This window comes from Scylla paramamosain, chromosome 5 (assembly GCF_035594125.1).
Source record: "Scylla paramamosain isolate STU-SP2022 chromosome 5, ASM3559412v1, whole genome shotgun sequence".
In the NCBI taxonomy this organism is placed as follows: Eukaryota; Metazoa; Arthropoda; class Malacostraca; order Decapoda; family Portunidae; genus Scylla; species Scylla paramamosain.
The window spans coordinates 5,624,192-5,648,191 of record NC_087155.1 but is presented as its reverse complement, the minus strand read 5'-3'; the positions used below and the strand labels follow the sequence as shown (position 1 = coordinate 5,648,191).

General features: G+C 41.0%; 1 protein-coding gene across 1 annotated transcript in view; it reads right to left on the bottom strand.

Moving 5' to 3' along the window:
- LOC135100454 (LHFPL tetraspan subfamily member 7 protein-like) overlaps positions 1-24,000 on the bottom strand; it is a 69,931-nt gene that overhangs the window by 16,147 nt on the left and 29,784 nt on the right. The window contains exon 2 of the mRNA XM_064003366.1: positions 14,964-15,589. Within this exon, the coding sequence (XP_063859436.1) occupies positions 14,964-15,357 (394 nt within the window). The 5' untranslated portion in view covers positions 15,358-15,589. The remainder of the gene's footprint in view (positions 1-14,963; positions 15,590-24,000) is intronic.

Sequence of the window (24,000 nt, the reverse complement as noted above, 5' to 3'; positions counted from 1 at the left end):
ATATATATATATATATATATAAAGCTATCGATTTTCTAATATCTATCAATGCATCCTTCTTCCTTAAACATTTATGTACTTATCTCTGTACTCCTTTAGAGAGAGAGAGAGAGAGAGAGAGAGAGAGAGAGAGAGAGAGAGAGAGAGAGAGAGAGAGAGAGAGAGAGAGAGAGAGAGAGAGAGAGAATTTCCTCTCTGGACTCCATTGCAGTTCTTTTGTCTCATCAGCAGTGCTTTTTCAAGCATATAATCGTTGTGTCCTTGGAATATATTTTTGAATCCCACCTATGGCGACACTGCGTCTCCCGTCTGCCAGCCCCCCCCCACCCCAGACTCACACCACAGGGTCTTTCATCCTCATTGAGTTTCACAGATGGTGTATGTTTAAACCATACAATGAAGTGTCGATCTAAGAGCTGAAAGCACTGCGGTTGTAAGGGTAAATTAATAGTGGGCGAAGACAGCTTCTCATTTGCTAAACAAGACCATAGAAGCTGTTCAATTTATACGGGGTATTCTTCTGACCTCAAGTCTCACTGTGAATTGGCGGATGAAGTAAGAAGGCAGGGTTGGTTAAAAAGATACATGACATGACGGCGATGAGCGCATTCATTACTCTTAAAAAAATTTTAAAAAAAGCACAAGAAGGACTGAATATGAGGAAGTAAAGAAGAAAGTGAGAGAAAAAAATAGCCCGTAATAATTCGAAAGTATGTGAATTAAGAATCCAGTTAATTTGTCTTGCAGTCGTTTCAGCTCCAGGCAGAAAGGAAGTTGAACGCAGAGAAGGTAACGGACGCAGCACAGGGTGGGCGGGAGGAAAGGTGATAACGGTGAAAAATTGTTGTAGGAAAAGAAAAGGTTGCGAAGAAAAATTAGGGGAGGAAAAGAAACTAGCGAAAGAAGTACTTATAGGTAGATGATTGATGTTGATTTAATGATGAAGCGTCGAGTTTCCTGAAATATTTTCTTACCCACACTGTGATAAAATAAAAGGTGGAAAGAAGTGTATGCGGACAGAACACGTCACGCATCGAACAAATAATACATGAATGCAATTACAGCAACAAAATGACAACCTAGGATTGGTCAAAGAAGGCAGGGCAGAGAGAAAGAATTATTCGTTAATAGAGAAATGAGATAATTAGTTGTACTGAGGTGGCTGTAACGGAGACAAATGTAGAAGGGCTGGGAGAAGCCTTTGTCCTGGACTATGATCATAGAGAGAGAAAGAGAGAGGATATAATATTGATGGTGACAGAAGCGATAAGGTGATGAACGAAAACATGTGACATTCATATCCTAATGCAGTGCCTTCATTAAATCAGACCACAATGAGATGAATATTCCACAACAGAATGACGAGAAAGGACACAACGTACCTGTCAGAAGTGAAGGATAAGGAGTGTGATCCTTATCTTATCACTTTTCACGTAAGAGAACTAATTTCTCTTTGTGATTTATACAATTTTCTGTATACTGCTGCCTGTAATACCTCACCTTCATTACCGGTATCATTAATGTTATTTGCTCCAGCTCCTTCCCCACCTTCCGCTGTGTCCCTCGCCCCAAAGCCTGACAAATGAAGGGCGGGAGGAAGAAAGGCGACTCTCGGAGGGAGCCACAGACTAGACAAAATATGAGAAATTCTAATTCACGGCCAGATTAGGAGGAAAGGACGTGCGGGCGGAACAAAGGACACGCGACGAACATTTTACGACCAAATTAAAGCGATCTTTTACTTGCAATTCTTTTTAACTTATATACATGAATAGCAGCCGAGAGCATAACATAAAATGGCTGCACTCTCACGGGGCGTAATTATAAGGAGAGACTGGAATATCTGGAGATACATCCACCTAATTAATCTTATCTTGGGAGAAAAATATGCGAAAGAAAACGTGGAGTGCTAGAGGGTATTATGGTGGAGTGAAATTGAAAATGAGAGAACTAGTGAACTTTGTAATTATAGGGAGGCCTGCTGATAGCTGTTAACGAGAAAAGAGAGATGTTGTAGTTGTATCCCCGTTAAAATAATATATATATATATATATATATATATATATATATATATATATATATATATATATATATATATATATATATATATATATATATATATATATATATATATGATAATGATAATAATGAATAAATAAATAAAATAAAATAAAATAAATACTGGGGCAATTCATAAGTTTTCTCTACGGTAGGTTTCAGTTAGACCCAAAGATCGGAGAATATCAGATAAAAATGTCAGAAAATAAGCATTAAGTGGCAGTTGTTCTACCGGAGAGTTACAAATAACAAGAAGTTACTTGATATTGAAAACAAAACCTAAACTTCTGCTGGTCTGAATTTTTCATCTCCTTTAGAAATCCTACAAGTGGATCACAATGAAACTGTGCAGTGTCTGTTCCAAGCAGAATTGAAAATGTGTTTGTAGTGAAGTAAGTAAATAAATAAACACATATAAATAAAAATATAAAGGAATGAAAATAATAAGTAGATAAATAAACAAATAAATAAATAAAAAGATAAAGGAATGAATAAATTATAAGTAAATAAATAAATAGATAAATAAGCAAGTAAAAATGTAGAACAACCATCTACTCTAACATTATACATGTATCCAAAACGTCAACAAGTACCATCTGATGAAACGAACCACGAACTAGAAGCAGATTCATTCATTCATTCTCTCTCTCTCTCTCTCTCTCTCTCTCTCTCTCTCTCTCTCTCTCTCTCTCTCTCTCTCTCTCTCTCTCTCTCTCTCTATGTACTTGTTTATACGGTGTGATACGGTGACGGACAGTGTTTATTATTGCTTTTTGTTCTGTAGATGTAAAGGTTATTAATTTGGACAATATTCTTTACTGTAAATTGATGTAAAGATTTCTTGTCAATGAAATAATAATAATAATAATAATAATAATAATAACAACAACAGCAACAACAACAACAACACACACACACACACACACACACACACACACACACACAGAGTCAAGGTCAGTGCGCCATCAGCGTTTGGTTGTGTTGTCTGTATTGTTGAACTTCACAAGGAATTTCATATCTATGGCTTTTTACGTTTGTTCATGCGTACCTTGACTTGACAATAAATGATAGTCTAAACTTGCATTTACATTTCACAACATAACTCTGCAATATCAGGAAAAAAATGTATAAATCATAATTCTTGTAAGCTATATTCTAACCCTTTTAAGAGCAATAAGCAAATGAAGAGATGAACGAATGAATAAGAGAATAGTCCCATGCGTGAATTAAGTAAAACAAAACAAAATAATAGAAAGCAGATGAATGTAAAATTGAAAACAGGAAAATTGTGTATTTGCACACATATTTCGAACTGACAATTAAGAAAGAATAAAAAAAAAGAAAAAGAGGCAGTAAGGAAAGAAAATTATGAGATAAATTACAAACACAGCGCACAACAAAGGCGTGGAAGACAACACCGCCAACCGCCGCCTTATGAACCACGACGCCTGATCCTAAGGGAGTCTCCTGGACACAGACTTTATGGTGCCACCGCCGCAGACCTTCGGGGAGGATTACCACTGCGCTACTGACGGGAGCTGAGGTGCTAAAAGTGCAGCTTCGTGTTTCTGTGAGGAATCAGTGGGTCTTAACTCATGGTGGTGAGCTTGTCTCCTTAATGCCCCTCTCACTACTGGCGCTTCCATCAGTCAGCCCCAGTATTCTACGAGCTTCCACTCCTCCATGCAGGTGTGATAGAGGGGAAAGTATCTACTTAGTATTGTCCTCAGTGATCAAGGATATATCACGACAGGACAGTTTTTCATTTATTTGTTTATTTACTTATTCATTTTTACCGTCGTGTTGTGCATTTCAAAATAATGACAGTAAATGTTTTGAAGTCATAATACTTGTTTATGTAATTTCCTCCTCGTTCCATTACTCGCGTGTCCCCATTTTCCTGTAATTGCTTTTACATTTTAAATGTAAACACGACGTGCGTTTTGTAAGAATGAGGCGTCAATTCAATTATTGCATGGTAAGAAATTGTGGAGTGACAAAATCTATTAACAAAATTAAATTTGTATATTCAACAAATAATAACAATGTTATTTAGCTTTTATTAAATATGCATTGTTTTCTTTATCTTAGTGCATGCATCATTTTTTTTTCTTTTTAATCCTTATCTTATCGTGTAACGCATATATTACATATTTATGTATTCATCTTCACCTGCTTGCACGAGTGCCTCTCCTTCCTTGCCTTGGCCGTGAAGGTGTGCGTGATGCAGGGAGTGTGCAGTATAATGCCTAGACTCTTTCCACGATCCTCTCAGCCTATCCTGTCGCTTGGCGCGGCTTAGGAGAAATAGAATAGAGGAGAGGAGGAAGAGGAAAAGGATAAGGACGAGAAGGAGAAGGAGAAGGAGGAGGAGTAGGAGGAAAAGAAGAAGATAGAGAAATGAATTTTAAAGAAGGAACACAAAGAAACACAAAGAAACTCAAGGAAAGAACAAATGGCAGCAGACCTTTCGTTCTTACAGGCTGTTTGTGGGAAGAGAAGGACAAAATAGGAAAAGAATGAACAATAAAAATAAAGACAATTTAGGAGAAGGGCGAATGAGGAGTAGAAGGGTGGGAGAGAAAGAATAGAGAAATAAAAAGAAAAAGAAAAATGGAGGAGGAGGAGGAGGAGGAGGAAAGGAGCAGAGAGGTGAAGAAAATGGAAGGGGAACCTAATGATCCACAACATGCGATGGAGTTGAGAAAAAAAAAAAAAAGAGGGAGACGGAAGCGTGAAAGGAGTGGGATGAAAGCGAGTGATGAATGGAGGCGAAAAGTTGTGGAGATGTGTGGTTACAGGCCAATATTCCTCCAGGGCAGCACACCCCCTCGACCAGCGCGAGGGGTTCACGCACCTTCTTCGAAACCTCTACACTTTATTAAAGAATTACGCCTTCATTGCTATTTACACATGCACCATAGGAAGTGAGGTAGGAAGTCTTACAATATATTTTTTTTTAGCTTTTGTGTATATAGAATGTTGGCTAACAGCAAAAAAATAAGTAAATAAAAAGACAAACAAATAAAGCAAAAAGTAAGCTTTAATTGCCACTATAAAAGTAGAAAAGCGTTTTATAATCAGCTTCCCCAATTTAGTTTCGGTTGAGATTTGATCCTCTCTTGATGTAAAAAACCCATCTCTCTCTCTCTCTCTAAATGGATGCGATTGGATATATTCAGCAGCTTCTCCATTGCTTATTTTCAGTGTGGAGTGCAAAAACTTAAGAAAACAGTGATTTTTAGGATGCTTACACAATCTTTTTCCTTTTTAATCTACCATGCGGAGTAACTGATTCATGCTGTAAAAACTTCGTAACTGTATGTTGATTCGTTATCTAATTTCAAAGGGTTATTAATGAGGAGTTCTATTCATACAGGAAGCATACAAGGGAAGACAAACTATAAACTCTTTTTCTGTTATATCTCGGAGATCAAAGTGTCATAGCTAACCACTCACAGTGACTTACTTCCTTACCTTTCCCTAAATCTCCATACAACATGGCTACCAGTTATTTACAGTGACTGGTCTTATTGCCAGGTACAGAACACAACCATAAAAAAAAAAAAAGACGAGGTGGTATCGCGGCCAGCCCACCACAAATACTCCACTAGGCCACGACTCCACAAATCACACGCGCACGTCATACACCCGACCCTCGCTACTACAATTTCTCCCTTTCTCCCTTCCATTCCTCCCACGCACTCCCTCCCCCACAGCCCGCAAGGCACGGCTCAGCAAATGGCTCTGTGTCCGGAACATACATCAAAGCAACAAATGGACCTGCCGCCTTGATTAAGCTTAGTCCATATAGCTGTTTACACTCGTCTATACCCTACACATGGCGGGCATATGAGAATGTCGACCTCTAGTGATAAACATCCACGGGAGGTGCTACTGTGCGTAACCGTGTGCTGCTCTAGTTTCACGTTACGAGTATTTGGAGAGCGCTTACTTACGACAAGGATTGAGTACAGAGATGTGAGAAGTGCGTGACAGATGAGAGAGAGAGACTTGAGCTGTTTCGGAAGGTGAGATTCTTAGGCGACGGCAAAAAGGGAAGCATCTGCCAAAGAAAGACTAGTAGATTCTCGTATTCAAGGTGAGTGACTGTCATCAGCAGTAGTAAAGGAAGGTAATGTATTTGTCGGTGGCTCTAACCTTACTGGAGGGTACAGTAAAGAGACCGTGCCATGGGAAGAGAGAGAGAGAGAGAGAGAGAGAGAGAGAGAGAGAGAGAGAGAGAGAGAGAGAGAGAGAGAGCGAGAGAGAGAGAGAGAGAGAGAGAGACCCCTTAAGGACTCGCCTCACGTGCACGTACTGTTCCCTGTTTTTTCTTTGCGTGTCACAGACGTCAAAGGAATACAAATAGACATACTGTTTTTACTAAGAGTATTATGCATTGAAAGAAGACTGGCCAAGATATATATATATATATATATATATATATATATATATATATATATATATATATATATATATATATATATATATATATATATATATATATATATATATATATATATATATATATATATAGGTTATGAACATAAACAGAGTCATATGAGTGGACGCTATTGGCTGTCTGTGTGTGTTGTGTGTGTGTGTGTGTGTGTGTGTGTGTGTGTGTGTGTGTGTGTGTGTGTGTGTGTGTGTGTGTGTGTGTGTGTGTGAGAGAGAGAAAGAGAGAGAAAGAGAGAGAGAGAGAGAGAGAGAGAGAGAGAGAGAGAGAGAGAGAGAGAGAGAGAGAGAGAGAGAGAGAGAGAGAGAGAGAGAGAGAGCGGGGGGGGACATGGTTGACTATTTCTTGAAAAGACAAAAACGAGGTGCGGTTGATAAGGTAAAGAATGATGTATGATGCATTTTGCTGATACACACACGCTCTCTCTCTCTCTCTCTCTCTCTCTCTCTCTCTCTCTCTCTCTCTCTCTCTCTCTCTCTCTCTCTCTCTCTCTCTCTCACTGCTCAGATAGCTCCTAGAAGATCAGACAAGGGCCAGATTCCCCCATCCATCCTGGCTCCGTTATCCAGTAGCAGGCGGCGCGAGGCGAGGCCAAGGAGATGGGACGTGACCTGCGCCTCATCAGTCTGGCTTGCCGCGATAAATAAGTCACTGGGGGCAGAGTAGTAGTTACCAGTGTCCTGTTTGCCATTGCGTGACTGGATTTGTGCAAGTTGAATGCCATGAATTGAAAAGACTTAAATTTTTCTTATCTTTTTTTTTCTCTTTCTTTTCTATAGTTTTTTGCTTTTACTTCTGTCCAAAATTCTTTACTCAGCATCATTTATGCCAGCCTTGTCCGTGGTCATTCTAGATATCCAATGCATGTGTTAAATCTATGGAAGATATTCTGCACTGAAGAGTAGCTGCATTCTACTGAACATGCACGTATGTAAGGCTTTGTTGGACTCCAGCTTATACTGTAAAAAGTCCAGTGTTGTCCTTCATACAGGGAATCACGAACCTATTACCAGTTTCAACATGTTTTCATCTTCTCAAGCTTAGAATTACAAAGCAATATAGTTAAGAACTCCTCAGATGATTTCTTGCATTAAATAAATATTTGATGTATCTCACTATATGATTGGCTCCAAGTCTGTTTCATTGCTGTTTTTTTTTTTTTTTATGTAGGAAGGACACTGGCCAAGGGCAACAAAAATCTAATAAAAAAAAATGCCCACTGAAATGCCAGTCCCATAAAAGGGTCAAAGCAGTGGTCAAAAATTGGTGGATAAGTGTCTTGAAACCTCCCTCTTGAAGGAATTCAAGTCATAGGAAGGTGGAAATACAGAAGCAGGCAGGGAGTTCCAGAGTTTACCAGAGAAAGGAATGAATGATTGAGAATACTGGTTAACTCTTGCGTTAGAGAGGTGGACAGAATAGGGGTGAGAGAAAGAAGAAAGTCTTGTGCAGCGAGGCCGCGGAAGGAGGGGAGGCATGCAGTTAGCAAGATCAGAAGAGCAGTTGGCATGAAAATAGCGGTAGAAGACAGCTAGATATGCAACATTGCGGCGGTGAGAGAGAGGCTGAAGACAGTCAGTTAGAGGAGAGGAGTTGATGAGACGAAAAGCTTTTGATTCCACTCTGTCTAGAAGAGCAGTATGAGTAGAACCCCCCAAGACATGTGAAGCATACTCCATGGATGGACGGATAAGGCCCTTGTACAGAGTTAGCAGCTGGGGGGTGAGAAAAACTGGCGGAGACGTCTCAGAACACCTAACTTCATAGAAGCTGTTTTAGCTAGAGATGAGATGTGAAGTTTCCAGTTCAGATTATAAGTAAAGGACAGACCGAGGATGTTCAGTGTAGAAGAGGGGGACAGTTGAGTGTCATTGAAGAAGAGGGGATAGTTGTCTGGAAGGTTGTATCGAGTTGATAGATGGAGGAATTGAGTTTTTGAGGCATTGAACAATACCAAGTTTGCTCTGCCCCAATCAGAAATTTTAAAAAGATCAGAAGTCAGGCGTTCTGTGGCTTCCCTGCGTGATATGTTTACCTCCTGAAGGGTTGGATGTCTATGAAAAAGACGTGGAAAAGTGCAGGGTGGTATCATCAGTGTAGGAGTGGATAGGACAAGAAGTTTGATTTAGAAGATCATTAATGAATAATAAGAAGAGAGTGGGTGACAGGACAGAACCCTGAGGAACACCACTGTTAATAGATTTAGGAGAAGAACAGTGACCGTCTACCACAGCAGCAATAGAACGGTCAGAAAGGAAACTTGAGATGAAGTTACAGAGAGAAGGATAGAAACCGTAGGAGGGTAGTTTGGAAATCAAAGTTTTGTGCCAGACTCTATCAAAGGCTTTTGATATGTCCAAGGCAACAGCAAAAGTTTCATCAAAATCTCCCAGAAGATCACCAGTAGAGCGGCCTTGACGGAACCCATACTGGCGATCAGATAGAAGGTTGTGAAGTGATAGATGTTTAAGAGTCTTCCTGTTTAGGATAGATTCAAAAACTTTAGATAAGCAGGATCACCGTATATAGTTTACGGTGAATGCAAACATAGATATTTCAAACATGCCTCTCGGGGACTTTCGCTTCAAGCACAACTGAACATCGGGTGTAATTTCAATGGTCCTTCACAGCGAAAAACTCTATGAAGTTGTTTCCATAACATAGTAAACAGGAAACAAGTTCAGATAAAACAGATGGTTCATTTTATGTGGTTGATCTGACTTGGCCGTCCAATCACTTGTGATGTGTGTGTGGTACCCCTTGAATATTTTTCTGTGGACTTCCGTTCCTCTCATAGCAGCCAGTGTCTTTGTCGCCAGTGCATCGTCATTCCGTGTTCTTTTCATTACCGTATGATGAACAAAACATGGCTTCTTAAGTTCATGCCTCATATTAATCCACAACTTCTGAGATCTTTCAGCTGGTAGTCATCACAATCATCATGTACACCACGTACACTTGCCGCGCCAAAGCTGATTTTATTGCTCGCATTGTTTTGGGATGTAAGATTCTCCATTATCACATAATTAATAATGAAACAGACGCACTGAACTTAAGAAATAACGTGCATCTCAAACTTGCACCTCCACTAACAAAGGTAATTGTATATCTATACAACAAAAACGATATAAAGCATATTCACCACGGAAAAGTACGTATAGCTTATTTCAGCTTTTTGGTGTTCCAGGGAAATAAGAAGCTCAAATCTTGCAGTCGTCAAGTAATAGTGTCACGAACCATTTCCTTCGTCTACATTTGGGCGAGTGATAACCGTTGCATGGCAGCAGTTATTCTTTCTTATCACGACACAGCGCAACACAACGCCTTCACATTTATTCTTCACTGAGTTGTGAGTGACTGCGGGTCACTACCTCCTGGAGAGTACAGTAAGTGACGTGAGAGTGAGGATGGAGTGTGTGAAAAGAGATGGTAAAAGAAATAAGAGGCAGCACGGTATTCTGAACGACTTACTGGATATAAAATAAATTAAATGCAATGAAGTGAGACACGAAGTTTCAGATTCAATTGTTAAGCCATTGTATTTACTTTCATACGTGTTTGCATACTTTGGTTTAATACAGTGAGTTTAAATTTTCAGCGTTACTTCAAAATTTCTCCATTCGAGTTAGTAATTTTTTTTTTATTAGTAAAAAATTTCTTCATTCGAGTTAGTACAAACTTTCTTTATTCGAGTTAGTACAAAATTTTTTCATTCGAGTTAGTACAAAATTTCTTTATTCGAGTTAGTACAAAATTTCTTTACTCGAGTTAGTACAAAATTTCTTCATTCGAGTTAGTACAGGAAGCATGGAAGTCTGGCAGGGAGGCAAAGTTCACCTATCTAAAGGCAAACGTCGATTAAGCATCAAAGTAATACGCTCTCTAGGATCACTCAAGATAAGAAACTATGAGTCTAAAGCTACATTTTCTCAGTCCTCTCACATCCCAACGTCTTCATTTCCTTATCTTTAGTAAAGTTTCTGAAGTTTTTGCTCTCCATCCACTTAATGTTTTGCGGCAAAGTACATCGCCAAATAGTGTCATTTTCTATTATAAACACTGTATTTATTCTAACTGTTCACATCTCAACAACCTTGTCTTGGTAAACAGACCCATGCAGCGCGCCAACGTACTGTAGAATAGATCCTGTCAATTTTCTCTGTAATAAAAGTGCAATACACATTTTTCCAAGTACAACACTGAGAACACATTCGTCAGTAGTTGCGTAATACTGCAGACATGTTGAAGGGAGCAGCGCGCCGCACCACAGGATACCTTCCCTCTGCCTGCCGGATATTCAGCATTGATCCACGAGGCGCTTCTTGCTTCAGACTCGCGGACCGCCTCACTTGCCTGCCAGAAAGCATATACTTTGGCGATAAGAACTTCATTTCCTCACCTGGTATTCACTTTTATCCTACTGGACCTGAGACTACACACACACACACACACACACACACACACACACACACACACACACACACACACACACACACACACACGCAGAGAGAGAGAGAGAGAGAGAGAGAGAGAGAGAGAGAGAGAGAGAGAGAGACCGTGGGAGGATGAGGGTGGACAGTACAGGTACAGATGAAAACTAACCCACTCCTTCCCAGGACATTCATCGTTTCTCTGACCAAAATTGGAACCAAGAACGAACAAAAAAACCTACCATGGGAAGAGAATCGCCCGGATGCCAGGTTTCATTTTATAAGTTCACATGCGGTCATTTATTTGCAAACCCGCGAGGGGCACAGATGAATGAAGGGGTCACTTGTACATGTATTGCAATCCCAACTGAATCCGAGTGCTGTAGACTCGTAGGTCGCCTGGTGCGCAGCCATACAGCACTTAATAAGAGATGCGGTAGTAATGGAACAGAAGTATAAAGAGGCATAAATGGAAGTTAGAACAGTATTATATCTTCCATTTAGTTCTTATCTACACGTAAAAATAATGTTGATATTATAATTGCGTGACACCACTCTAAATATGATTTTAACATAATAAACTGACAAAATATACATCACCTAATGAAAGTTTAAACAATATTGCGTCTTCCGTTTTGTTCTTACCTGCACCTGAATACAATATGTTGAAACAATGAATGCGTGAAACCTCCGTGAATATGCTTCTTAACGTAACGGACTGAGCAAATATTTACTTACTATCACTTGCATTACAGGCGTGACACATAAACTTTAACTCTTTGATGCCTTACTCAGGTCAAACTTATGAATTTATGACGGCAGAGTAAATGTGCAATTAAGCAATGCCTATAAGACTAGTTAATGCCCTGTAGTGTTATCTGGGAGAGCTTTGATTTACTTTGCTGGATCATCCTTTCATTGTGCTCGTGTGCTTTAGTGGGCTATGGAGCGGTGCATTCCTTTCTCACGTGATGTGCGGTAATATTCTGTAATAGGTGAGTTTCATAGGGGTTTGGCATGGTCATTTTGGCAGTGTGGATACCTCGCGACGGCACGGCAAGGCAGGGGAAGGGTGGTGCTGTGTGTGCTTTGTGGCTTAGTGAGGGATGGTGGTGATGTGTGTGTGTGTGTGTGTGTGTGTGTGTGTGTGTGTGTGTGTGTGTGTGTGTGTGTGTGTGTGTGTGTGTGTGTGTGTGTGTGTGGATGCGGGCGTGTGTATCAGCTTAATGACGTAATGGGGTCTGTTTACCAGATGTGGCCTCTGAATTCAACAACAATACTACTATTACTATTTCTACTATTGCTGTTGCTGCTGGTGCTTTTGTTGCAACCACTACTACCACCACCACTACCGCCACCACTACTACTTCTTCTACTACTACTACTACTACTTCTACTACTACTACTACTACTACTACTACTAATGCTTCTACTGCTGATTCACTTTTCCCTCCAACTCACAAGGACGAGTTTTATTCCCGAATATGAATGAAATCTGTTGTGTTGCTGGGGACAACGAAAAGTGACTCAGTTGACAACACCACGCTCCCTTGAACCTCGGCGCAAATCATGTTCATGTTATTTATTTGTATATGAACTAACCTACTGGCAGCGTGGAGGTTGAGTAGGTGAGAAACACTAACAGTGGATAATCTGGTGTTTTCTTCATATAATTTCCTTTTTCTTGCTCTAAAGGAAGATGGTGGATGACATTTATTGATTGACTTTAGATATATTACTGAAATAACCTGAACTGGTAGAAATTCAACGTCATTCTTAAGCAATATGTTTCAGTGTGTGTGTGTGTGTGTGTGTGTGTGTGTGTGTGTGTGTGTGTGTATGTGTGTGTGTGTGTGTGTGTGTGTGTGTGTGTGTGTGTGTGTGTGTGTATGTGCAGGTGAAGACTGAGAAACATGTGCTAATTGAGTGTCCTTTGTCAACACATTGTCGTGACAGTTACCCGATGCTGACATTTACTGACCTGGGCGATCTTCTTCGAGAAAGTAATCATCTTCGTGAGCTGTGTTGGTATATCCACGATGTACTGGATACTTATTAAAGGAGAACTGGTTTTGCTGTTTTTTAGCATGTTTCTGGATGTTTTCTGTATTTTATTTGAGGATTATTTGTTTAGTTTTTATGGTACCAACTATTTCTATCTTGCCGAGGCATGTAAGCTTTACTGTTTCGTTTCGTTATTATTGTTTTAGTTTGTTTCTGTGTTTTAGTTTATTATTGTTTTAGAGTTCCAATATGTTTTTAGTTAGTTGGTTTAGTGCTGTCAGTATCTAATTTGTTTCTTTAAGCTGCAAAGTTTACTATCTTGTTTTGACATTTAGCCCAAAACCAAAATTATGTATGAAATCAACTGGACCATGATAGTCTACACATGCTGAAAACGTGATGTAATGTACTGTATCCTTATAAAGTTGTGGTCACTAAACTTACTACTACTGTGTGTGTGTGTGTGTGTGTGTGTGGCAACACGCTTAATTTAATATTTAATAAATTTTAATGAAATTCAAGAATTACTTCTTATATTTTTTCAGTGGTTGAGGAAAGTTGGAGTGTTCGTAATAGGAAAAGAAAAAGAAAAGTCTCTCCAGGATAACTTAATAATGACAAGAAAGACAGGGATGAAGATGAGAATTGAGTGGGAGGAGGAAGAGACCGATAAGGAAGAAGAAAGTGAAGAAGATGAAAAAAGAAAAGGTGAAAACGGGTAAGGGAGAGGGTGGAGGAGGAAGGAGAACGAAAGACGGAGGGTGGAGGGGAAAGGTGGATGCAGAGAGAAAGGGAAAGAAGGAGGGATAGAAGGAAGTGACCATGCAGGGAGGGAAGGAGGGAGGGATGGAGGGGAGGAGGGAGATAATAGCCGCAAGAAGCAGCCGAGGAAGACAGCAATAGCGGCCGGGCAAGACTTGCTGGCCACTACATCAACTGCAGGTGACGCGGCTCTCATCGACGGTAATGAACACCCACCCACTGCCCGTGTGTGTGTGTGTGTGTGTGTGTGTGTGTGTGTGTGTGTGTGTGTGTGTGTGCACTAACTCTTTTCCTGCCTATCACCCTGCCTCTCATTTTTCCCCCTCTTAAAGCTCATATTCATTCCCCCTCTTAAAGCTCATATTCATTGTTAAAACCCTACATTATTCGCTCCATCATTTCCTTTTTTTCATTTCTTTTTTTCATGTGTCTACAGCAATCCAGCTTCAATTGCCAGTAACATCACACAGGCATTTTATATCCAGTCATTACTCTAATTCATTACTCAAATCGGAATCAGAATCAAATCGGAATCAGATACTATGTCTTTATAGGTTCCAGCATGTTAGATTCCCCCTCCTGTCTCTTTGTCAAAGGTTCATAACCTCCGCTCCTCTATCATAGTGATTCTGGACAACCACTATACCACTATCATCGTCACTGCAATGTCTTCACCTCCACACCTCCGCTCCCCACACCCAAAAATACATCAGGAATTCATGCTTTAGGAATGTCACAATATTCTTCCCTTAGCTACCACTTCTGTATTGCACTTTATTTTTTTCTCTCTCTCTCTCTCCATCGTGGGTTCATTTCAACTTCTTATTCTCACGTAACTTCTTTAATTCAGTGACCAAATTTTGCAGCTGGGCACTAATATCCACAACTAAAGCTGCATTCCACATCAGCGGAATCCGACCTACACGCCTACCATTTATTTTTGAAGCGCCAGTCATCGCACCCTCCTCTTGGTCGATAACTGTTTTACCTTTGACATCACCAGAAACAAGACCAATATGTCCACCACCTGAACGAGCGATACAAAAGACAATAGTAAAAGTAGTAATAGTAACTATATGTATGTATGTATGTATGTATGTATGCATGTATGTATGTATGTGTGTGTGCATGTATGTATGTGTGTACGTATGTTGTAAGCCATCCAAAGTAATATTAAGCTGAAAGTCAGTACATGAGGCAGCTGGGCGGAACAAACATGCAGCAAACAAATCTGGCTCGTTGCTCACCTGCGGCTGCCTGGATGTTCCCGGCGACGTGGGCGAGTGCGGCGCGTGCGTGAGTAGTGGGAAGGATGGGAGTGAGGAGGGCAGCGAGGCCAGTGACTGCCAGTAGTGCCCCACCTCCACCATACACGGCCCCCACCATCACCCACACCGCAGAGGGCAGAGCACCGTCGGCGTCCCCGACACCTTGGCCGACAGCTGCACATCGTTGGTCGTTGAGGCCGCCCCGACACCAGGCCCAGACTCCGAACATGACAGGAGGGGAGGGTGAATGTCTCACGAACCACGTGGGTGTGAAGAGAGCGGCAAGCGAGGCCATGGCCACCAGGAGTGTGACAGACGCCCACAGGCCCACCACCGCCCATGACGTGGCCCACGTCCAGCCACGGACCTTCATTACATATTATGGACTGGCCACACCCACCATCACGCTGCAGCCATGACTCACTACCGAGCTCTGCAGGTCCCAGTTCTTCACGCCCGCGCCCTCACTCTGCCCTACAGCCTGGGCGGCCCGGCCAACCTCTCTTTTTTACACATACTTCAATTACACCACCTGACGCTGGTCTCCGGTCGAGAATTTTCCTTTGTTTCTTTTTTGCCGAGGTTGGGTTTGCAGTCCACGCCACCTGCAAGAAAGAAAAAATCAAGCCATTAACAAGACTGAAAAACATAATTCAGTCTATAATACTTGTCACACGAGAGGTTGTGCCACTTCTGTGTTGACTATAACTTTTAGTTAAAAAAAAGAAATCCATGACAAAACTGACCATGGAGAGTTGGCAAAAACCGAAAATAAGGAATGTTCATACCAAATTGAAAATGAGAGAAATATCGTCACCACCGCTAACATTATTTACACACAACATAATGCACAAGGCTGTAGGTGGTCCCACGTGACCGCCCCGTCCCCCATCGTTGCTCACGATGACCGCTGACTACACTCCATTACCGCCCCTTCTCGTGCTCCTCTCCACACGAACATACGCGGAAAATTTGCAATAATGAAGATAATGAGGTGAGGAGGGGATAGGAATGTTTATCAAGTTTTAATTTATAAATGCTGGCCAGGAGCTCGCCGAGCAGGGGACCCACCCATGGGGCACAGAACTCAATGTTTATACGCTCTATATTTATTCAGTTTTTTTTTTTTTTTTTCAATATATACGCATCAGATTCACCTAAAATCACCTAATTCAATAATGTTATTTTGCTGCAGTGTATTAGTTTATTTGTTTATTTATTTATTATTTATTTCTTTATTTTCAAGCACAATACTGTTGCTGTTGCCCTTACAACAACAACAACAACTACTACTACTACTACTACTACTACTACTACTACTACTACTACTACTACTAATGCTGCTACTTCTACTTCTATTGCTGCTGCTACTACTACTATTGCTACTACTACTACTACTACTACTACTACTACTACTACTACTACTACTACTACTACTACTACTACTACAGCTGCTGCTGCTGCTGTTGCTGCTGCTGCTGCAGCTGCCGCTGCTGTTGCTGCTGTCGTTGCTGCTATTATTTTTTTTTTTCAACCACTAATACAAAAAATCTAAACATGAATTACATGTAAAACACAGTGAATCTCCATAACAAGATCAGCATACTGCGCCACCGATAACAACGGTGAGGAAAGCGTTGCAGCAGAGCAAAACACTTACACTAACTACCAGAAAAGAAGAGTAGAGTAATTCCAGAAATAAAAGTACGGCGCTACAAGAGGAAGAAAAAGGAGTGAGGGAGAAGGGGAGCGTCGAGGAGTGGATGGCGTGTGAAGAGGGAGCGGAGGAGGTAAAGGCAAGGAAGATAAAGTAGAGGAATGAAAGGAGGCAATAACGCCATGCACTGGGGTGGAAACGAGCCTGAGAGGGTTACGTAAGGCGAGAAAATTAAGTTTGAAGTGGAAGGGAGAAATTCGTGGCGAGAAAAGACGTATGGTCGAGTGGTATTAGTTGAATAGTCGGAGGAAACACTTGTGGTCCTGAGCGGTGAAATAAAGAAAGTTTAAAGTGAAGTTGAGCCTGCGTTTGAATTAATATTATTGGAGAGGTACAGCTGCGTGTGTGTGTGTGTGTGTGTGTGTGTGTGTGTGTGTGTGTGTGTGTTATATATATATATATATATATATATATATGTGTGTGTGTGTGTGTGTGTGTGTGTGTGTGTGTGTGTGTGTGTGTGTGTGTGTGTGTGTATGTGTGTGTGTGTGTGTGTGTGTGTGTGTGTGTGTGTGTGTGTGTGTGTGTGTGTGTGTGTGTGTGTGTTATCCTCGTTAAACAAAGTTTTCCCATCTCCATTGTTTACATAACGGTCTGGTCAGCGTAGGTAAATATGGTTCACAGAGTCAGATCTCATCGTCAGTCCTCAATGAGATCGAAATGACTTTATTTTGAGCATTGATTCATTGCCTCGGCTTGATTTAGGTGCGGTGTTGTTTCCTCACCTGTTTATTTTCCTGAGTCAGTCTTGTCATATCACGGCTAAAGTTCGGGAAGGCAATTTGGAAGGTCGTTGCCTCGGGACGCGCGTTACCTGCTGCTGGTTGGCTGCTAGTCGCCGTGTCGTGTTCGTCAATAAAAGCTACAAATTTACAGGAACTCCTGCTGAAGTGTAGTGGTCTGGATCCGATATGATAGGCCGAGGCCTTCCTTCAGTGAGATGTTTATTTAGTTTTAGGAGAAGGTTGGTGGTCGTGGCGCGGCGTTTGAGGCGTGGAGACGAGGCAGGCTGGTCGTGAGGCGTGTATTGGGTGAATGGACAGGCGGATATATATCAGGACCAGACGGGATCTCCTCCATCCTGGGTGTTGGGTGGTAACTATAATGGTTATGAAATGTCTTATCTAATTTGAGCCTCCATAAGTGCGTTTGTTACTAGGCTAATAAAATGTCCAGTCAGTCATTGTCACATTTTATTATTATTATAATTTATTTAGATTGTTCGGTTCAGTACATTAGAGGGAGTACAAAAGCTATTTATACATAATATCTTTTCGTAATATTTGTACAGGTAAAACAGCCCAGCCCACCTATGCTAGGTTGCAGCGTAAGGCAGGTAAATCAAACAATAGCACACCAAACAGTAGCGTGGCAAAGCCTCCTGGGTGCGGCACTGCTTCCTCCAATATGAATATTTACATGCTTCACTATATTGTTTGTCCAGAGCCTGTTTGGAACTAGTTGTTATTCTTGGATTAAAACAGAATATGGAATACGGCGCTTGATCCCGTGTATGGGGATTTTTTTTTTTTTTTTAACAGTGTACAGTATGTTGAGAGGAAAACAGTGTTCTGTTCTTGCATGCTGTGGGGTCCATAAATTCTGGTGCACTTGCATGCATGAAGGCAACTCATTACAGTCTGCTTCTGGTCTGTCTCACTGAATGGGAGATTAATGTATAAAGGAAACATTAGTGTTGGAACTTGTGTCGAGTCCAGTTTGTATGTTAGAAACTATCGTTTTTCTGTTTAGTGACTAGTGCATTTATTATTTATTCCTTATCATTGTGGTTTATTAAAGAGAGAGAGAGAGAGAGAGAGAGAGAGAGAGAGAGAGAGAGAGAGAGAGAGAGAGAGAGAGAGAGAGAGAGAGAGAGAGAGAGAGAGAGACAGACAGACAGACAGACAGACAGACAAATAGACAAACAGGGAGACAGACAAACAGTCAGACAAACAGCATATATAGTTATATTAAAGTTATACTTGGCGCTGGTCAGACCTCATCTAGACTACGCTGTGCAGTTCTGGTCCCCACATTACAGGAAAAATATAGGTCTATTAGAATCAGTACAGAGGAGAATGACTAAAAGGATACAGGGGATGATGAGTATTCCTTACGAGGCGAGGTTGAAGCTATTAAATTTACATTCTTTAGAGAGACGTAGGTTAAGAGGGGACCTGATAGAAGTCTTTAAGTGGTATAAGGGTTATAACAAGGGGGATGTAAGCAAAATTCTTAGGATCAGCAACCAGGGTAGAACAAGAAATAACGGGTTCAAGCATGAAAAATTTAGGTTTAGGAAGGAGATAGGAAAAAATTGGTTCTCAAATAGAGTGGTAGATGAGTGGAACGGACTCAGTAATCATGTTGTTAGTGCTAGGACACTAGAGAGCTTTAAGAGAAGATTAGACAAGTTTATGGATGGGGATAATAGATGGAAATAGGTAGGTATATTTCATACAGGGACTGCCACGTGTAAGCCTGGTCGCTTCTTGCAGCTTCCCTTATTTCTTATGTTCTTATGTTCTTATGTTCATACCTGTTGGTTCTCACAAGGCTTTCTTTGTGGACTATACATACTATCTGACATACAGTGACGGACAGATAGATAGATAGACAGACAGACCGACAGACAGACAGACAGACAGACAGAAACACACACAAAAAAAAAAAAACATACAGAGACACACAAGCAGACAAACATACACAAAGACAGACTGAGAAAGAGACAGACAGGAAACCCACTGATAGAAAAACAGACAAACGGATGATAGAATTACATCACACTGACTATGAATGCACCGCACAAACAGCTTCGGGAATGCGCCGCGTGGGTGTGACATTGATCAATCACAATACTCTATCTCAGGCTTTGTATGCGGCCGTTGCAAAGGTAGTTAGTTCTTTTCGTCCCTTCTCTTAGTTGTAGTGATCCAATCCACCAGTGCACTTTGGACCTCTTTCCCCTCTCTCGGGACATGGCTGATAAAGAAACACTCGGTAAAAACCTAACTGGATTTGGGCAGAAAGAGAGAGAGAGAGAGAGAGAGAGAGAGAGAGAGAGAGAGAGAGAGAGAGAGAGAGAGAGAGAGAGAGAGAGAGAGAGAGAGAGAGAGTTGAAGGTAAATAAAAATCCTTTCAGAAAACCACCTCCATTCTCTCCTCTCCCTCTCTCCATTCTACATACTTCAACGAAATGTCCTATGCAGGTTCAGTAAGATTAGCCTATTTTCACATTGTGTATACTTAAAAATAACCTCATCCTAAGAAACAATACAAAAAAACACATATGTACACCACAGGAACACTCCCATTGACCAAAGACGCGCACGTATACAAAGACAACCAAGAGAAGAAAAAAACCTGTAAAGTTGAACAAAAGTCACATCATCATAGCAGGAATGTGTAAGGAGAAAATCAAGGAAGCCGTTTTGTGAGACTGACGCCCCTGGAGAGGAAGGGAGGCGGCGTTAGGCGGCGAGACGGGCAAGGCTGCGACGGGGATCAGGAAATGAGACGGAAAGGCTGACAAATATTGGCTGTTCCCGATAGTGCCAGTAAGCAGCTTTCTCTCCCACCTCACCACCCATTTCTCTCTCTCTCTCTCTCTCTCTCTCTCTCTCTCTCTCTCTCTCTCTCTCTCTCTCTCTCTCTCTCTCTCTGGTTTTGATGTTAAGTTTCAATCCAATCTTTTCATCACCTTTTCTTTCAGTTCTGGGATAAGCTACTGTGTACACGCTCTCCACTCTTCATCTGTGAAACAAAGACAAGTGAATTTGTCCCTTACGTCAGTCACGAGTCACTGAGTTGCCTGTCATTCTTGAACACGTCCTGCTCTTAGCCAAAGGCCTTGGATGTTCTCATGGTTCTTTAGAATTCCTTGGATAGGGAGAAGAAAGAGATGTCAGGGTGTCCACCTTCTATTGTTCATAAGAAGTCCTTAAGGAGGGAAAAAATAAATATGGTGTGCACCTCACATGATTAAAGACTTAAGTCTTTAATCATGTGATTTTATATATATATATATATATATATATATATATATATATATATATATATATATATATATATATATATATATATATATATATATATATATATATATATATATATATATATATATATATATATATATATATATATATATATATATATATATATATATATATATATATATATATATAATGATGCACAGTTGTCAGTAAATACCACGCCTCATATACGCAGGAGAAACGATCGCTCTTTGTTCGTTCATTCGCAGCTAAATCTCGAGGTATGATTTCACAAGTATTAATATTTGAATTCAGCGCTGCGTCTTGCTTACCACACCTGTTGTGAAATATTGAGCCTTTATAATATGTATACATTGTATTCGATAATTACTTGTATGAATTTACTACATCGCACTTAACTGACAGAGAATCATAGGCGAACAATATTTATGCAGCTGTAAAAATCACATTGTAGTTCCAGAGAATGTAACTATGTGTGAAAGAATAATAAATAATGAGAGTCATTGCAGAATATGAGAAAACATTCAAGTTACACTGCGCATAATAACATGCTCGGTATATTAAGTTTCACCTTTTCTTTTCCCTGCCATTTTCCATCGCCCATCCTTTAATGACAGTTTGTTATGCCAGACCAGTGTAGGACAAATGTTTCACACCACCCAAATAATTATTGTTATTATTATTATTTTTTTTTTCGTATTCCATTGAACTTTAAAATAGACAAAACTCTAAGGTAAAATCCTTTGTTTCCGATATAAATTCTGGATTGAGGGCTTAAGCCATAAACGTGCTGACAACCGAGGACAGAAGAGGTATGCCGTTAATAGTTTATCTGTTGGTTTATACGAACTACCAATCATTGCCAGTAATGTGCCGCGTTCGATACAGCCGACAGTGAGACAAAGGACGGGAGTGCTCACCTCTGCGTTCTCATACATGAATCCTTCTTGTAGTGCGCACAAACTCACGTACACACACACACGCATATACTCACGCAAGGACACACACACACACACACACACACACACACACACACACACACACACACACACACACAGATAAAACCGTCTATTTCAAAATAGTCTCCTGAATTACAACATTTCAATTCACTGTAAGCTCTTTGAAAACTGGACATTTTTTAGGAAGATGGTATGCAGGGGAAAATGTAATGGAATATAACCTGGTCGTGCCGTGACCTGTTCCCGGAATTAAAAATATCACTACGTGGAGTGTTGTGAATCTGCTCCTGAAGGGACGGACGGTCGTAATTACTGGGTCAGAAGTGTGGGCGGTGTTCGTGGTGTAGATAACAAGAAATAGTGAACTTGCGTTGAGGCAGGCAGACGAGCGGCTTGTGTGTGTGTGTGTGTGTGTGTGTGTGTGTGTGTGTGTGTGTGTGTGTGTGTGTGTGTGTGTGTGTGTGTGTGTGTGTGTGTGTGTGTGTGTGCTAAAGGGCCTCGACAGAATTCCCCGCAGTGCTGGAAGCGAGAACACTTCCTGCATTGCAAAACGACATAAAGGAAACTAAAACCAGTAAAGGAAATCGACATGAGTGAATCAATAGGAAACACACTTGCATGTCACTGTATTAGCACTGCCAGTCCCTTAAATATTTTCGCACCTGCCTGACTGACACAACATCTTAACCGAGTCCTGGGGCAGCGATAATGGACCAGAAATTGGTGGCGTAAGTGACTGGCGCCAAATTTACGGTGACGGGAAAATGAAGTTGTTGGCGCCAAATAGAGGGTTTGCGTGTCGGTCCACCGGAGGAATGCTGACCGCGCCCCGCCCTGTGCATGCCCCGCTTCCACCACACCTTTCCACTCTCACTTTATTTGCGCACCTTTCTTTATTACTTGGGTCTTATTTATTCATTATCCGCGAACCCGTGCCCTTCTTTACGCCCTCTAGTAGCAATTTGTGGAAGATTCTCCCCTCAAGTGCACAGGAATATCAGGTGTCAAGAAAATATAAAGTGAATATCAGTTTTCCACGAGGACATGCTTGTTTTGTTCTTCCTTATATGGTGGATGTGCAGGTAAATAACAGATGTAGATGAATTAATACATCAGCTAATGACCAAATACGTGTGCAGTTGATGTGTAATATGTAAAAAATAAACACAAATCTAGTAAACTTAAGGTTCAGCAAGGCAAGCACACACACACTCACACACACACACACACACACACACACACACACACACACTATCACACACTATATCACATTCAAGTACACATCTGACACGCTCACTTCAATTATTTAGAGAGAGAGAGAGAGAGAGAGAGAGAGAGAGAGAGAGAGAGAGAGAGAGAGAGAGAGAGAGAGAGAGAGAGAGAGAGAGAGAGAGAGAGAGAGAGAACGATAGCAGTTTTTTTTTTTTTTTCTTCTTCAGAACGCGTGTGTGGCTTCTAAATGTCTTCATATCGGTATCTTCGCTGAACAAAATGTGGCACGGAATGGGTGACGCGTGACGCTAGACTGCCACGTTGACAACAACCAAGTCCTACATAGAGGCAATGAGCGACAAATTAAGGTTAATGGTTAATGGTGTGACGGCGTGGGATGTGACCCGTTAAAGGAGCATGTGTGTGTGTGTGTGTTTGTGTGTGTGTGTGTGTGTGTGTGTGTGTGTGTGTGTGTGTGTGTGTGTGTGTGTGTGTGTCTTTCATGCACGTTCGAAAACTAAATAGTGAAAAAAAAGATCAAACAAAAACGAAAAAAGAGGAGTAAAAAATAGTGGAAGGGGAAGTGAACTGGAAGAAAGAAGTTGTAGAAAGAAGTTTAGTTGAACTGAAAAAAAGAAAATGAAGAGAGAGAGAGAGAGAGAGAGAGAGAGAGAGAGAGAGAGAGAGAGAGAGAGAGAGAGAGAGAGAGAGAGAGAGAGTGTGTGTGTGTGTGTGTGTGTGTGTGTGTGTGTGTGTGTGTGTGTGTGTGTGTGTGCATGCTTCCAAAGAGGCAGCCATTTAAAGTCAAGGAAACTACTGGTATTTGTGTCACAGCAATTCGTTACTTCCTAAACAATTGAGTGAAGCAAAAAAAAAAAAAGTGCAATTTGGACTCCGAAAACATTTGCAATCGAAAAGAAACTACACTCGAAAGATAAATGGAGTGTAAAGCAAACCGGGTGAAAGTTAAACAATGGCACAACACGGGACTGCTAAAAGAGACACATCAAAAGAAAGAATGAGAGAGAGAGAGAGAGAGAGAGAGAGAGAGAGAGAGAGAGAGAGAGAGAGAGAGAGAGAGAGAGAGAGAGAGAGAGAGAGAGAGAGAAAGGGAA